The sequence below is a fragment of the Solanum dulcamara genome, chromosome 8 (genome assembly GCF_947179165.1).
Source record: "Solanum dulcamara chromosome 8, daSolDulc1.2, whole genome shotgun sequence".
Taxonomy (NCBI): domain Eukaryota; kingdom Viridiplantae; phylum Streptophyta; class Magnoliopsida; order Solanales; family Solanaceae; genus Solanum; species Solanum dulcamara.
The window spans coordinates 2925278-2942456 of NC_077244.1; the positions used below are offsets into that span (position 1 = coordinate 2925278).

At 37.7% G+C, this 17179-nt stretch overlaps 1 protein-coding gene and 1 pseudogene across 4 annotated transcripts; one reads left to right on the forward strand and one right to left on the reverse strand.

The window, feature by feature from the left end:
- The first annotated feature begins 2828 nt into the window (after positions 1-2828).
- On the forward strand, positions 2829-7894 carry LOC129899326 (pentatricopeptide repeat-containing protein At1g12300, mitochondrial-like). 4 transcript variants are annotated; one of them, XM_055974256.1, is made up of 3 exons: positions 2829-4818; positions 5067-5127; positions 7611-7894. In XM_055974256.1, exon 1 carries the CDS (start codon positions 2879-2881, stop codon positions 4664-4666), a length of 1788 nt encoding a protein of 595 aa, XP_055830231.1. In that variant the 5' UTR covers positions 2829-2878; the 3' UTR covers positions 4667-4818; positions 5067-5127; positions 7611-7894. The 4 variants fall into 4 exon arrangements, with proteins under 4 accessions (XP_055830231.1, XP_055830232.1, XP_055830233.1 ...); XM_055974257.1 differs by having other exon boundaries at positions 5072-5127; XM_055974258.1 differs by lacking the exon at positions 7611-7894 and having other exon boundaries at positions 5067-5176.
- Positions 6979-7709, reverse strand: LOC129898908 (putative late blight resistance protein homolog R1A-3; annotated as a pseudogene).
- Positions 7895-17179: the final 9285 nt, after the last annotated feature.

Here is a 17179-nt window from a genome sequence, read left to right on the forward strand (position 1 = left end):
AATAATTTTCTTAAATACATCCACGTAATATTGCTTATGTTGATTGTGAATAATATTGATTTTTTTAAAAATACTAATAAACATAAAGTTTTGACTTAGAGCAACAAATCTCAACATTTGTTCTATTAAATCACTCCCTTCGTTCATATTTACTTATTTATATTTGATTTAGTACATTCTTTAAAAAATAATAGAAAAAATTATTATATCACTCCTAATTATTATAAGACATCTCACTCATTAAAAATTGAATTAAAAATAACTAGTACTTAATAATAAAATATAAGATAAATATTTTAAAATTGATCAAGTAAAAATGAATACATGTTTTTAATATGATAGATAAATAAAAATAGACACAAAGAAATAAAAAGAAATGAAAAGGTTAAAGAACCATGAAAAGGGAAGCTCAAAAGAATACGGGGAAAAAATGAAATCATATAAAAGCACATAATTGAGTGGTTCAAATATCTAATAAATTGGTATATATTTTAAATATTCATTAAACTTTGTCTCTCATTATTTTGCCTCCCCTTATCGAGTTTCTTCTTACCCTGTGGTTATATGTTATTTTAAAATTCAATCTTGTATAGAAAAGTTTTATTTTTGCCAAGTCAATTGAGGATTTATCTAAAAAAAATATAATCTTCTAAGATATATGGTTAATATTTCTAAGTAAGTGATTTGAAATCGTTGTTTGGGAAGGACCTTCAAATAAAAGACTATTTTTATTTTTTGAGTTGAAACAGCCTCTGGCAGAAATGCAAGGTAAGGCTGCGTACAATAGACTCTTGTGGTCGGGCTTAAGTGCACCGGGCTGCCCTTTTTATTGTTATTTCTAAGATAGATTTTAGTTTTATTGAAATCTTAAACCTAAATTTCTATTTGAAATTCAAAATGAGATATGTATTATTTTTTCTAAATAGCTTTCTTTCTTCGACCACTATAAATTTATCTTCTTTGAAAGTGACTATCGATTTGCAATGCCTATTTTGGTTTTAGTATATACTTAAGAAATACGAGCATATATATGTGTATAATACACCTCAACTATTTTTTAAGGTCAATGACTTCTCACACTTTATTTTTTTTCATTATTATATTTTTATCTTTCTGATACAACACTACACTTGACAGATAACCACGTCAAGAGTATATCAATAATTGATTAAGACAGATAGCCACATTAAGCATATCTCAATAGTTGATTAAGAGTGGTATGATAAAAAGTGGTCCATTGAAGACATTGTCCATGCTATTACATTATTTTTTATGGTATTGGACACCTATTGATCATTCCTTCATTCTCATGTTCTCAATAAGAATATATTGAAAAATCTTTGTTTATTGAGATAATTTATTTTACCAGAGCTGTGGAGATTTGAAGATTATTTTATGTAAAAATTGGACATTCATGTAAATTCTCAAAAATCATTTCAAATTCAAATTAACTTATTTGAATTTATCCACATATTTGGAGTATTTGAATGCGTACGATGGATAATGTAAATTTATCCACATATTTGGAGTATTTGAATGCGTACGATGGATAATGTATTTTCTTTATCAATAGCAAGTGAATTTTCATGTTACTAGCCATGTAACTTTTGTTATGTAAAACAATATTCAGAGTATTTGTCTTTATGTTAAATATTAAATAATACATGACATAAATTATTATTCTTAAAAAATTGGATACCGTCACACAAAAATTAAAAACAAAACAACAACAGTAGATCCAATATATTCCTGCAAGCAAGATTGGGGAGGATCGTGTGTATGTAAACTCCTTCACCATAAAATTGAACCGAGCTGATTGATACACATCCTTAGTGGAGAGAATAAAGTGTATACAAACGTGACCTCTACCTCAATGATAGAGCCAAGATCTAACACTATATATCAATTAATATGATAATACATATATTCATATTAATCATTATTTCTTAAAAAATATGTAATAACTAAAAAATTGAACAAGGAAGCATGACATTTTTATAAGAAAATGATATAAAGTACATTAGAAAAAGTAATAATTTATAAGAATTATTCACTTGTTTACTTGAAAAATATTCTAAAAATTTCCAAAAAGCTATGAATGGTAATAAATAAAAAGTATCGCTAAAATCAGTAATTATTTATTAAAAAGTATTTTTTCTGATAATATTTCCTTCAGAATATTGGGCTAACAGCCCAATATTAAAAAAATCAACAATGAATTTTTTATTTATAAAATCATTAAAAACTCATTAACCCCTAACTCATCATTTTTTTTGGCTAGATTTATTGGTCGATTGCGTTTTTCGCACGCGGTTGGGGAATTGAAAATTATTGAGCAATTTGGCAATGGAGATGATGAGAATTTCTCAGAAAACTAAACCTTGCTTTGGATCTCAGAAAACTATCCTCTCCCGGACTCAAGTTTTTAGACAAAGGTTATGTTTCAAATCTCTGTTGTAGTTATCTTTTTCTAATCGATAAACTGAACCGATAATATATAAAATTGAACCGAACTGATTGATGCACACTCTTAGTGGAGAGGATAAAGTGTATATAAATGTAACCTCTAACTCAAAGATAGAGCTAAGATCTAACACTATATATCAATTAATATGATAATAATAATAATAAACATATACTTATATTAATCATTATTTAAAAAAAATATGTAATAACTAAAATTGAACAAGGAAGCATGACATTTTTTTTTTGGGATAACTAAAAAAAATGATATAAATTACATTAGAAAAAGTAATAATTTATAAGAATTATTCACTTTTTCACTTGTTAAATATTCTAAAAATTTCCAAAAAGCACAAAGGCTATAATTAGGGCACGCTGAGCAGAGCAACTCTCACACATCCATTAGCCATTGAAGATGAAGAGAATTTCTCTGCGAAATGGCAATGCTATTCCCTTTATCTCTTTCTTCCCTAATTCACATTCTGCTTCCGCAATTACAGTAAGAGATTATTCTGATAAATCCATTTCAGGAAAGGGTAAAGTTGGGTTAAACAGTAGCAATTTTGACAAAGTAAAGAGTTTAGATGATGCTGTGAATCTCTTCCGTCAAATGGTTAGAATGAAACCTCTTCCTTCACTTGTCCATTTCTCTAAATTGTTTAACAATATGATAAGTATGAAGTATTACACTGCTGTCCTTTCTCTTTTTCGAGAAATGCAGAAATTGGGTATCCCAATTAGTGAATTCATATTGAGTGGTGTGATTAATAGTTATTGTCTGATGCATCGTTCTGATTATGCATTTTCGGTGTTACCCATTTACTTGAAGAGTGGCATTCCATTTGATGTTGTCACCTTTACCACTCTAATTAGGGGAATCTTTGCTGAAAATAAGATTAAAGATGCAGTTGAATTGTTCAAAAAATTGGTGAGAGAGAAGATTTGTGAGCCCAACGAAGTCATGTATGCAACCGTCATGAATGGGCTTAGCAAAAGGGGGCATACTGAAAAAACTTTAAGTTTGCTCCGTTTAATGGAACAAGGGAACACTAAGCCCGACACATGTATCTACAACATTGTTGTTGATGCCCTTTGCAAAGATGGAAACTTAGATGCTGCTATCACTCTTTTGAATGAGATGAAGCAGAGAGGCATTCCTCCAAACATAGTCACGTATAGTTCATTAATTGATGGTTTGTGTAGGATTGGTCAGTGGGAAAGGGTTAAGATTATGTTATCTGAGATGGTGAACCTTAATATTTCTCCAAATGTGCTCACCTTCAGCATACTTACTGATGGACTATGCAAAGAAGGGAAAGTTGAAGATGCCGAGGAAGTAATGAAACACATGGTCGAAAAGGGTGTAGAGCCTGATATTATCACCTACAGTGCTATAATGGATGGGTATTGTTTGCGTGGTCAACTAGATAGAGCGAGGAGAATTTTTGATAGCTTGGTAGATAAGGGCATTGAACCTAACAGTTTTAGCTATAGCATACTAATAAATGGATACTGTAAGAAAAGGAAACTCGCCGAGGCCATGCAATTGTTTCGTGAAATTTCTCAAAAGGGATCAAAACCTGATATTGTTACCTACAATACTATCTTGCATGGTATGTTTGAAATTGGAAGAACTGGTGATGCAAAACAATTGTTCATTGAGATGGTATCTACTGGACCAGTACCTAACTTATGCACTCATCACACTTTGCTTGATGGTTATTTTAAGTACGGGCTTGTTGAAGAAGCTATGTCACTCTTTAATAAGTTGGTTGGAAAGAAAGAAAATATTGATATTATATCTTACAATATTATCATTAATGGATTGTGTAAAAATGGTGAACTCGATAAAGCTCATGCTATTTTTGAGAAGCTTTATTCAATGGGATTGCTTCCGGATGTGATAACATACAATACAATGATAACTGGATTTTGTCTAAAAGGGTTGTTAGATGAAGCTAAAGATATGCTTAGAAAAATGGAGGGGAACAATTGTCTTCCAAACAATGTCACTTACAATGTTATTATGCGAGGATATCTTAGGTGCATGAAAATAAATGAAATGGTAACTTTTATGAAGGAAATGACTGGAAGGGGCTTCTCATTTGATGCAACTACAGCAAATTTACTGGTAAACTGTATAAGTGAGAATCCTTCCGTCCTTGACATGATACCAGAGCTTCATGCGGAAAACAAGAAGTGAATATTTCTTTCGCTTGGTTTATTTGGCTATGTTATAACTTTGATACAATTTCGGTTTATCACCTCACATGAAAAGGAATCCAATGCAATTGTGGAAGATGAAAAATGAAAATCAAAACGTTGCTTGGGTTTTCATGCTGGCTTATCGAGGAGGTACATCACTTCTGATATTTTGATTGTTTTTCCACTATTCTTTATCTTGAAAATCTGGTATTACTGGTCTCTTGATATGATAAATAGTGTGAGTTACCCTTATATGTACACATTATAAGTTTAGGAATAGCATTTCCAATGCTATTTGTTATCTTCTGTATTGTCATTTTCTATCTATTTGAGGAGTAGTATATCTCAGATAGGTATTCCATTAAATGATGTCAATTTAATTAATGTGTGGTTTGCAGAACAGGTTCATCACGGTCACGCCTGAAACTGAAGTTCTGAAAGCGAAGCAACTGATGATAGGTACTACTTTCTGCTTCATTTCTTTTTTGAATGCCCTTTTTTAGTGTATTTGCTTTATACACAATAAGATTTGCAATAATGTACTATATGATGGACTTGAGGAGTAACATATGATATACAAACAATTTAAGCCACACCAAAAAGAAAAGAGAGTATACAAGAACAACAATTTTGAAAGAACAAATTTTGGAATACTTAGCAAGACTACTGGTTTTTAACTATAAAGCACACAAAATGAAGAAAAAAAGGGGGAAACTTGACAAGAGTACTTATTCACCACAATAGAGTTGTCTGAGGATTTATCTTGGCCCTCTAAGGCTGATGTACTGGCAAAGAAAATTGTATCTCTATTCCTTACACGCCCTCTGCAAAGAAAATTACACTGGTTGAAGAAATCGGAATAAAAGAAGAAAAGAACTTGCTCCATTTTATGTGGCACTCTTTTTCTTTTTAGCATGTTTTTAATAGTACAACGCCTTTCTATAATTGAAAATAATTTAATTATAAATTTCTCATTTTACCTTTAATGACATGCTTTTATAGCCACAAATATGACATGGCATGTTTAAGACTAGAAGTTCCTTCCTTTTTCAAACTCGGTGTCCAGTCAAACTCTACCACATAAAATTAAATGGAATATGTAATAAATTCCGTCTATACTTACATATTTCCCAAGGTAAGAGCGCTCACTACTTTTCACGCATGGTGCTTAAATAACGAGATATTATTAAGGCCAAGGACCTGAAGCTCGTCCCCTCCCCTAATATCTTCAGCATATTCCTTAATGTTCTTAGCGGAATATTCAAGTTTAGGGCTCTCTACAAGTCTTTCAATTTTTAATGAATAAATATCGCCGAAACTAGGCAGAATCTCCTCAAGCTTACGACATCCCCAGTGTACTAATTTCTGACGCATGGTAAAGGATTCCTCCCCAACCTCCCACTTGTCAAGAGTCAGTTGGCTCATGTTAAACAAAATTGAGATTCATAAAGGTGTCTTCCTCCCCCATGTTCCATTTTTCTCCCTGGATAATTGAGTCAACAAGGGTCAGCTCTTCAAGGTTGGGCAGTCTCCCTATTGTTGATAGTGAATTGGATGTCAGAGGAAAGTCAGAAGACCACAAATTTTTCAAACTCAATGGGAAGTGAAAATCCCATGGCTGATTTGTCTCTACACTGTCATTTGTGTTTGTGCTTATAAAACCTACTGTAAGCGATTCTAGTTCATTACAGACATCCAATTTTGGGAACCAATATCGCTCTGTTGAATAATCCCATGCTTTCTTGAGACTCAATTGAAGATTGGAAAACCTTTTGAAAATATCTTTTGTATCTTTTGAATAGGAAACCACAAGTTCATCTAAACATCTCAAGTTCTCTAACTTTGTATCCTCTGCTAACAGTATTGGTTCATCTGTATCCATATCAAAAAAAGAACAAGCACTCAAGTATACGTGAAAGTCATGCACAAACAACTTTTCATTTCTTGCTTTTCTCAAACAGAAGTCCTGAAGTTGGAAAGTCGGGTATTTACCTATCTCGTTGAAAAGAACTACCAAGCTACTGGAAATTAAATTATCCAAATAAACGTCCATCACTTCTTCCACATTCTTCATCTCGGTCTGTTCCTCAGCACACCGTACCATTTTCAAAACATTGACTGAATTTTCTCTGTCCTGGTGGAAAGTTGCAACGTAAAGAAAGCATGGCTTTTGGTGATGTTGTAAATGGTCATAACATAATTCTATAATATTCATCACTTACACTTCACTGTTTAAAATAAAGGAACTCAAATTATTTTGAACTTCAAGCCACACAAGTCTTTTTCTTTTCCAAACCTGCAATGACTCCAGCTATCAGATCAGCCACCAAAGGAAGACGATGAAATTTTGGGCTATTTCTTTTCCAACACCCAATAGTTCAACAGTGCAACTCTCTTTTCCAAATGCCCTTTTCTCTAATAACTTCAATCTTTCATCTGGTCTGAGCAATTGAAGGTTAAGAGATGTGTCGTTTTCCATGCAAAGTCACTTTCTTTTCTCGAGTAGTAAAAATAATTCTACTACCTTCTCAACGTCTGGAAAAGGTCTTGTTAACTCATCCCCTGTTGTGGTATCCCACAAGTCATCTAAGACAATAGGATACCACTTTCCATACAGTTGTTTCCGTAGCTTATCATCAACATCAATATTCTCACTCAATTTCGAACCAATCCAGTAACTTGATTAAAAATTTTGTTCAACAACTCCTAAAATATTCTTGGTGTATTGTACACCATGCGCGAATGTCGAAATGAGTAGAAACTGATTTATCTGAAACTGATTTATCATTGTATACTTTGTACGCCAAAGTAGTTTTACCCGAACCTGGCATACCAGCGATTGTAATAATATTTAGATCTGCCGGTCCACTCGTGAGCTTCCTCGTTATCCAATTTGTCTCCTCCTCAAAACCTACAATTATGTAACTCACAATTTGCTGCAGGAATCTGAGTGAACTGGACTTGGGAGAAAGTGAATTGGAAGACCTCAGTGGCCATTGGCTTAAGTCATTTTCCTGAGAGCTCCATGCACACCGGGTCATCTGTATACGAGGCCAGAAAGTTGCCCTGTGTATCCTATTTTGTATCAGTTTTAACTTTCTCTAGTGACTTGTCATGTACTTCTGGGCATGTATGGTTAATCTTTGGTTGTAATTCTCTTTGAAGATTAATGTGAATCAAGACATTCATTTAACCTTGCAACATGATGCAAATGGAATCCCATTTAGTGTTTTACTTTTATTATTAGTGTGAATGCAAAGAAAAATAAATAGAGAATGACATAAACATCGTAGCATAGAAAGTATACTGATACTGTACTATTGTTTAGGTCAAACAAATAAAATAATATTTCTAATTTTTTTATACCGACCATGTATCACATCAAATAAATAAAATAATATTTGTTTAACTATTTTTTTTTATACCAACCACGCATCGCACGAATACTAATATTATGAGATAAATAAAATAATATTTGTTATAACTAAATTTTTCTTCGATATTAATACTACAACCTGTTGGATCTTGTAGAAGTTGCACCTTTCTTGGCAACTAGCCAAACAAAAAGGGCTCTTGGAGTATGAAAGACACCTAAATATCTTGCTAAACTAATATATCAAAAGTTTTGTTTAACATAAAATAAATAATATTATCTAGCAAAATACTATAAAGTCGGAATAAAATAGAGAGTGTTTCTGAGATAGAGAGTGTGAAACTGTGAATTGATTTCTAATCTTCTAGATGAATAGCTTAACATTCAATCAAATACATCATTTAACATGTTGGCCAACATATAATATTATACCAAGTTTTAAAAAATATTTGCATAAATATCAATTTCGTCAATTTCGTCTCCGTGTTTTTGAATCAAAACACTCTTTCAATTAATAAATATTAATTTATTGATTAAATTAATGTTAGTGCACCAAGTCTATACATTAGGGCATGCTGAGCAGAGCAACACTGAGACATCCATTAGCCATTGAAGATGAAGAGAATTTCTCAAAAGGGATCAAAACCTATGTGACCAGGAGGTCACGGGTTCAAGCCTTGGAAACAGCCTCTGGCAGAAATGCAAGGCAAGGCTGCGTACAATAGACCCTTGTGGTCAGGCCCTTCCCCGGACCCCGCGCATAGCGGGAGCTTTAGTGCATCGGGCTGCCCTTTTTTTTGATCAAAACCTAATATTATTGTCACGCCCCGGGAGGGTACCCTAGACGTAACCGGCACTCGAAGGCCATCTCTGACCTCCGAGCGAACCACCTGGTCCAATCACACCTTCATTCAATCACATTCTCTTAGCGGAAACTTAATTAATAAAATGTTATTCACAATATGAGGCCGAAGGCCAAACATTTATCAACTCAACAAACACATAAAATAAGACTCCTAAAAAATAACCGTTCAACCTCCCCACACTTCAGTCTATGAAGCCTCTATCTAAGTCCAAGAGGTGCCAATGACAAGTCCATGGCTACCAACAAACAAAATAAGGAAAATGACAACAAAACTGTACAAGAAGGCTCAACATCCTCCGGAAACTAGGAGGACTTACCAACTAGCCGAAAGTGTATGTGGATCTTCAACGGAGCGCCGATTGATGATCTCAAATACATGTCTCTGCATCATAAAACGATGCAGGCCAAATGGCGTCAGTACATGGAATATACAAGTATGTAAAATGGCCGAATGAAATGAACATCAAGGAAGAATCAGTCAACTCAGGATCTCAACATATATATATATATATATATATATATATATATATACAGGACAACTCACTCAAATGTCCTAAATCTACACAAGAAATAGTTTAGACAGGACTAACTCATAAGCATATAGCAACTCCCTCAACTCAACTGATCAAAGTACTATAAAGACCTATTTGGGAGTTTCTCTTAACCGACAACTATCACTTATGAGCCAGTGACAGTACAACAAGCCGACGTTGTTGCCGCGTCTGTTCATACTTTGCCAGGGCATGAACGAGTAAATCAATCACGGATCCAATCCAACCAAGTCCTATAATGTCAGGACAAAACTCTCGAGGAAGCATCCGACTTTAACGGTTCAATCCCCCCTACGTTTGGCAACACAGGTATTGGGTTCGAGTATGGACTATACTCTTGCCCAATTCGGTGCTCGATACTCCTCCTAAGACTCAATGCTCATAAAACTCCATCCAGTCAACTCAATCAACTCATATCGACATGTCTAATTACAACCTTGTCAACTCATAAACTCTATCACAATCGAATCTCTTCCAATCGTACTATCCGATCAATCTCAATCATCTCTTCAAAAGAAATTTAGATGCACTATTATAGCAACATATAGACATAACCAATCATTTACTCTATCTATTTGAGAAATCCTTGAGACTCATCACAACTCAAGACTTTAAATCACACTCTATAATAGGCAACATTTCTTAGGAAAATAACCTCTTTTATCATAATCCACATAGTTAAGGAGATTAATAAAACATATTTAACAACTTCATCTTCATCGACTCATACTCACATAAAGGCTCAATTTAGGAATTCCTTGGCTCAACAACATCAACATATATAGAATCAAATACATAGGGGACAGAGTTCATACAAGCATAAACCATACCAAGAAACTCTATTTTTATGAACATCTAACCTCAAAGCAAGAGTAGGGCACATGGGTGGACTCAACCCATGTTTTAGATAGCCTTACATACCTTAGTGAAGACTTGAAGAAAGCCTTGTGGTTGGGTCTTCAATGGAGGACTCAAATCTTGAAGCTCTTGGACTCTTTTTGTTGGAAATTGAGAAGAAGAAGAAGAGAGAGAGAGAGAAGCTCCTAAGGATTTTTAGAGAGAGAGTGAGGCTGAAAAATGTGTTCCCAAAAGACCAAGGGTAACATATATATAATTTGGGTAAGTTCCCAAATTGCCCCTCCTCAAAAGTTTTGAAAATAGGCTAAAAATGCACCTGGAGCGATAGTGGCGCATCGCGCCATTGCAGCGCCAGACTGAATACGCCTAAAACCTACACACCTCGTAGTGGCGCGCCGTGCCAGAGACCAAACTACTGAGGCATATTTCTGGCGCGATAGTGGCGCGTCGCGCCCTTACAGCGCCAAGGCCATTATTCTGAGTTCTGGGAATTTGGCCTGAAAAACCCTGCACAACTTTTAATGGCGCGTCGCGCCAGGGGCCAAACTACTGAGGCATGTTCCTGGCGTGATAGTGGCGTATCGCGCCACTACAGCGCCAAGCCCAGATTTCCGGTAGTTGAACCCCAGGCCTGAAAATCTCGGTTGTGCTCGTTCACCTTAGGATCGCCATATCTATCGACTCCGAACTCCAAAATTTACATTCTTGGTGGCGTTGGAAAGAAGACTCGACGACCTTTAATTTAATAGGTCGTGGGCCACCTATATCTCCGTCTATCAAAAGATAAGGTCGTTAGAAGTCGACTTCTCATACAAACTCGTCCTAAAACTTAGCCATGAAGAACCTTCTTGGTCTTAGCTTGGTCCTAGGGGTCCCTCGTGACCCCACATCACCTCCAGCACTTTTTAATTTCTCGGGGACTCATCTTAACTCAAGCACATACTTCGAAATAATTAAGTTAGACCCTACACGAATATAAAAAGGGTCCGAATCTTAGGAATTTTTTTTGAGGGGTGTTACATTATCTCCCCCTTGGGATCATTCGTCCTCGAATGACGAGGGACTAAGAATGGACTCGGAGTACATATCACAATCAAAATTCAGTCAATCAACCAATCAAATTCTCAATCAATTATCAATCAAGACTCAAAATGCACAATGAATTCAATGTCAAGGAAATGGACATTACCTCCAACATTCTCCTCGGTAAGCACGAATAGATGTGGATATCTAGATTTCATGGCTTCCTCCGCTTCCCATGTGGCTTCCTCAACAAATTGATTTCTCCACAGGACTTTGACTGAGGCGATCTTTTTGTTCCTCAATTTGCAAATTTGGCGATCAAGAATTTGGATCGGAACCTCTTCATAGGATAAACTATCCTTAACTCTGATGCTATCAATAGGGACTACCAATAAAGGATCGCCTAAGCACTTCTTCAACATCGAAACATAGAATACCAGATGAATGAAAGCTAACTCTGAGGGTAACTCCAACTCATAAGCAACACTCCCAATCCGTCTCAAATTTTGGTAAGGACCAATATATCGAGGACTAAATTTCCCCTTCTTTCCAAACCTCATGACGCCCTTCATGGGTGACACTTTCAAGTATACCCAATTTCCCACCTCAAACTCTAAGTCTCTCCTCCTCACGTCGGTGTAAGATTTCTGGCGGCTTTGGGCTGTCTTTAGCCTCTCTCGAATGACTCGCACCTTCTTCATGGCTTGATGGACAAAATAGGGCCCAATCAACTCAACTTCGCCAACTTCAAACCACCCAATGGGCGATCTACACCTCCTCTCATACAAGGCCTCATAAGGAGCCATTTGAATGCTTGTATGATAGCTATTGTTATATGCAAATTCTATGAGAGGTAAGTGATCGTCCCAATTCCCCTTGAAGTCAAGCACACATGCCCTCAACATATCTTCCAATGTCTGAATGGTGTGCTCTGCTTGGCCATCTGTCTGGGGATGGAAGGCTGTACTCAAATTCACCTACGAACCCAATCCCCTCTGAAAGGATTTCTAAAATTGGGAAGTGAATTGAGCTCCTCTGTCTGAGATGATAGACAAAGGGACCCCATGCAATCTGACGATTTCCTGTATGTACAACTTTGCATAATCCTCTGCTGTGTCAGTAGTCTTAACTGCCAAGAAGTGAGCCGATTTCGTCATTCTATCCATAATCACCCAAATTTAATTGTGTTGCTTTTGGGACCTCGATAGACCTGTGATAAAGTCCATGTTGATCATCTCCCATTTCCATTCCGGAATTTCTATATTTTGAGCTAAACCACAAGGGCTTTGATGCTCAGCCTTCACTTGTTGACAATTCGGGCATTTGGAAACGAACTCCGCAATATATCTCTTCATCCCACTCCACTAATAGATTTCCCTCAAGTCATGGTACATTTTTGTAGAGCCCGGATGAATAGAGTATCTAGAACTATGCACTTCGGCCATAATCCTCTCTCGAACATCATCGACATCTGGCATACACAATCTATTTTGGTACCGCAATACACCATCTCCCCCTTGGGTAAAAACCATAATCTCTTGTTTGTGAATGACTCCCTTCAATTGGAGAAGGACGGGATCTTGGTCTTGCTTCTCCTTTACCTCTGCCACAAGTAAGGATGTAGACCCATCCTGAACTGTAACTCCGCCTTCATTGTTCTCTTCCAGATGAACTCCCAATCGGGCTAATCTGTGTACCTCCTTCACCAATTCTTTCCTTCCTTCCTCCATGTGGGCAGTGCTACCCATAGACAACCTGCTAAGAGCATCAACAACAACATTAGCTTTACCTGGATGGTAGAGGATGCTCATATCATAGTCCTTGAGTAGCTCAAGCCATCTCTTTTGCCTCATGTTGAGTTCCTTCTGGCTAAAGACGTATTGCAAGCTCTTGTGATCGGTGAATACATCAATATGCACTCCATACAGGTAGTGGCGCTAGATTTTAAGCGCAAACACCACAGCTGCCAGCTCAAGGTCATGAGTTGGGTAATTCCTCTCATGAACCTTAAGCTGTCTTGAAGCATAGGCTATCACCTTCCCCCTTTGAATCAACACACAACCCAAACTAATTCTGGATGCATCATAATAGATCACAAAACCCTCTGTTCCATCGGGCAAAGTTAGAATAGGAGCAGTGGTTAGCTTGGTCTTCAATTTATGGAAACTCTCCTCACAAGCATTGGACCATTGGAACTTAGCCCTCTTTTGGGTCAGCTTGGTCAATGGTGATGATATGGATGAGAATCCCTCTACAAACCTCCGATAATAGCCAGCCAAACCCAAAAAGCTCCTCATTTCTGTCGGGGATGTGGGTCTGGGCCAATTCTTCACAGCTTCAATCTTTTGGGCGTCAACCTGAATACCATCTCTAGACATAATATGGCTTAGGAAGGTCACTGATGCAAGCCAAAATTCACATTTGGAGAACTTTGCATACAATACCTGGTCTCTCAAAGTTTGCAAGACGACTCTAAGATGATGGGCATGCTCCTCCTCATTCTTGGAGTAAACCAGAATATCATCTATGAATACAATCACAAACATATCAAGATATGGTTTGAATACTTGGTTCATGAGATCCATAAAAGCGGCGGGGGCATTAGTCAACCCAAAGGACATGACCAAAAATTCGAAGTGGCCATAACGAGTCTGGAAAGCAGTCTTCAGAATATCACATTCTCTCACCTTCAACTGGTGGTAGCCGGATCTCAAGTCTATCTTTGAGAAACAAGTGGCACCCTGAAGTTGATCGAATAAGTCATCTATTCTGGGGAGAGGGTATTTGTTCTTTATGGTGACCTTATTCAGCTGCCTGTAGTCGATACACATTCTAAGAGACCCATCTTTCTTTCGAACAAATAGGACCGGAGCTCCCCATGGTGAGACACTCGGCCTAATAAATCCCTTATCTAATAAGTCCTTCAACTGCTCTTTCAACTCTCTCAAATTAGCTGGGGCCATTCTATATGTAGGAATTGAGATAGGCTGGGTATCAGGAAGAATATCGATCCCAAATTCAATCTCTCTATCAGGAGGGACTCCAGGCAGATATTCAGGAAAGACATCCAGAAACTCATTGACAATTGGAACCGACTCAAGGGATGGAGACTCAATACTGTCATCTTTCACTCGGACAATGTGATAAACACACCTTTTTGAGATTAGCTTCCTGGCCCTAAGGTATGAAATAAACTTACCCTTAGGCATAATAGGACTACCCCTCCACTCTATGACAGCCTCGTTCAGAAATTTGAATTTGACAACCTGAGTTCTATAATCAATAGAGGCATAACAGACATAAAACCAGTCCATGCCAAGAATCACATAAAAATCGACCATGTCCAACTCAACTAGGTCGGCCAAGGTGTCCCTGTGATGGATTGACACAGTGCAACCTCTATAAACTCTTTCAGCTAAGACAGAATCACCAACAGGGGTAGCTACGTAGAAAGGCTCACTAAGACATTCAGGAATTTTATTGAACTTACTAGCTACGTAAGGAGTCACAAAAGATAATGTGGAACCCGGATCCATCAAAACATAACAGTCAAGAGAAGAGACTCAAATCATACCCGTCACGACGTTTGGAGAGTTCTCTTGATCTTGGCGACTACCCATGGCATATAGGCGGTTTGTACCTCCACTCGTACTTAAAGTAGTGCCCCTATGATTACCCCTAGCTAGTGGTGCGGTGGTAGAGAATTGGGCCCTATCCCTCCATATCGGACACTCCTTCTGAAAATGGTATATTCGACCGCATTTATAACAACCAACTCTTCCCGCTCTGCATTCTACCAAGTGGAGCCTACCACACTTGCCGCATGGTGGCTTCTCCCTCGACCCTTGACTTACACTGGCCTGGGATTGAGAACCCTGGGGGCTGAAATTCTGGCGAATCTATCCTTGCCGGTCATACCTGTTCTGTGGCATAGGTGCACTTGCGGTAGATGAGGCATAATTGGGAGGCCTCTTCTGGAAGAAGGACCTGTTGCCCTTGTTTTGCCTCTGTTCATTCTCATGACCCGCTGATTTTGCCTTCTTGCTCAGGTGCTCTTCTCTGTCTTTTCTTTTCTCCTCCTCTACTTGTTGAGCATACACCATTAATCTAGAAAGATCCATATCCGAGATCAACAATGTTGCCTTGCACTCCTTCTTCACATGCCTCCCTAATCCTGAGACGAACTTCTTCATCTTTGACCTCACATCTAGAATCTTTTGTGGAGCATACCTGGACAGCTGGATGAACTTTAGGCCATACTCCTTAACCGACATACCCTCCTGTTTCAGGTTTACAAATTCCTCCACTTTTGCTTCCCTCAATTCTCGGGGAAAGAAGTGGTCAAGAAAGGCTCCCTCAAATTCATCCCACCTAGCAGGTTTAACATCCTCACCCCTACATTGCTCCCATTGGTTATACCAAATATTTGCCACATCCTTGAGTTGATAGGACACCAACTCGACCCCCTCAATCTCCGTAGCATGCATAGCTTTCAGAATTTTCCACATCTCATCGATATAGTTTTGGGGGTCTTCATCAACCTTTGAACCTGTGAATGCCGGCGGATTCATCCTCAAAAAGTCTCTAATTCTAGTGGCAGCAGATGGCTCTTGGGAACTAGAGCTAAGAGTCGGCAAACTCGGGTTACCATTTCGGGCAGCCATTAGTTGCGTGAGCATTGCAATCGCTCCTCTAAATTCTGCCTCTGACGTGGGTGCAGGCGGAGTAGCAAACACTTGAGGTGTCTCCGCATATCTCGCAGGTCGACCTCTAGCCCTTGCTGGACGTACCCCTAACTGTGGCATCCCTACATTATCAACATTCCTTTGGCTAGCGGTACGATTAGGAGGTATTATATGTAACGTATAAACGCACGAATTAGAAAAAAGTTTTATAGAGTTTAACTCTATTGCACGAATTCAGAGTATGAAAGAAGTGAAACAATTCCTAATGTCTTATAGCCTCCTGATTATAAGTGTGGTGCACAACACACCCATAAGCAAGACTCTACTAGACACGGCTTTATAGACTCCCTAGGACACTTGAACTATGGGCTCTGATACCATGTTTGTCACGCTTCGGGAGGGTACCTTAGACGTAACTGACACTCGAAGGCCATCTCTGACCTCCGAGCGAACCACCTGGTCCAATCACACCTTCATTCAATCACATTCTCTTAGTGGAAACTTAATTAATAAAATGCTATTCACAATATGAGGCCAAAGGCCAAACACTTATCAACTCAACAAACACATAAAATAAGACTCCTCAAAAATAACCGTTCAACCTCCCCACACTTCAGTCTATGAAGCCTCTATCTAAGTCCAAGAGGTGCCAATGACAAGTCCATGGCTACCAACAAACAAAATAAGGGAAATGACAACAAAACTGTACAAGAAGGCTCAACATCCTCCGGAAACTAGGAGGACTCACCAACTAGCCGAAAGTGTATGTGGATCTTCAACGGAGCGCCGGTTGATGATCTCTAGTACCTGTCTCTGCATCATAAAATGATGCAGGCCAAATGGCGTCAGTACATGGAATGTACAAGTATGTAAAATGGCTGAATGAAATGAACATCAAGGAAGAATCAGTCAACTCAGGATCTCAACATATATATATATATATATACAGGACAACTCACTCAAATGTCCTAAATCTACACAAGAAATAGTTTAGATAGGACTAACTCATAAGCATATAGCAACTCCCTCAACTCAACTGATCAGAGTACTATAAAGACCTATTTGGGAGTTTCTCTTAACCGACAACCATCACTTATGAGCCAGTGACAGTACAATAAGCCGACGTTGTTGCCGCGTCCGTTCATACTTTGCCAGG

Excerpts from the sequence above, each read along its gene's own strand:
- LOC129899326 (XM_055974256.1), top strand. The coding sequence starts at position 2,879 with ATGAAGAGAATTTCTCTGCGAAATGGCAATGCTATTCCCTTTATCTCT.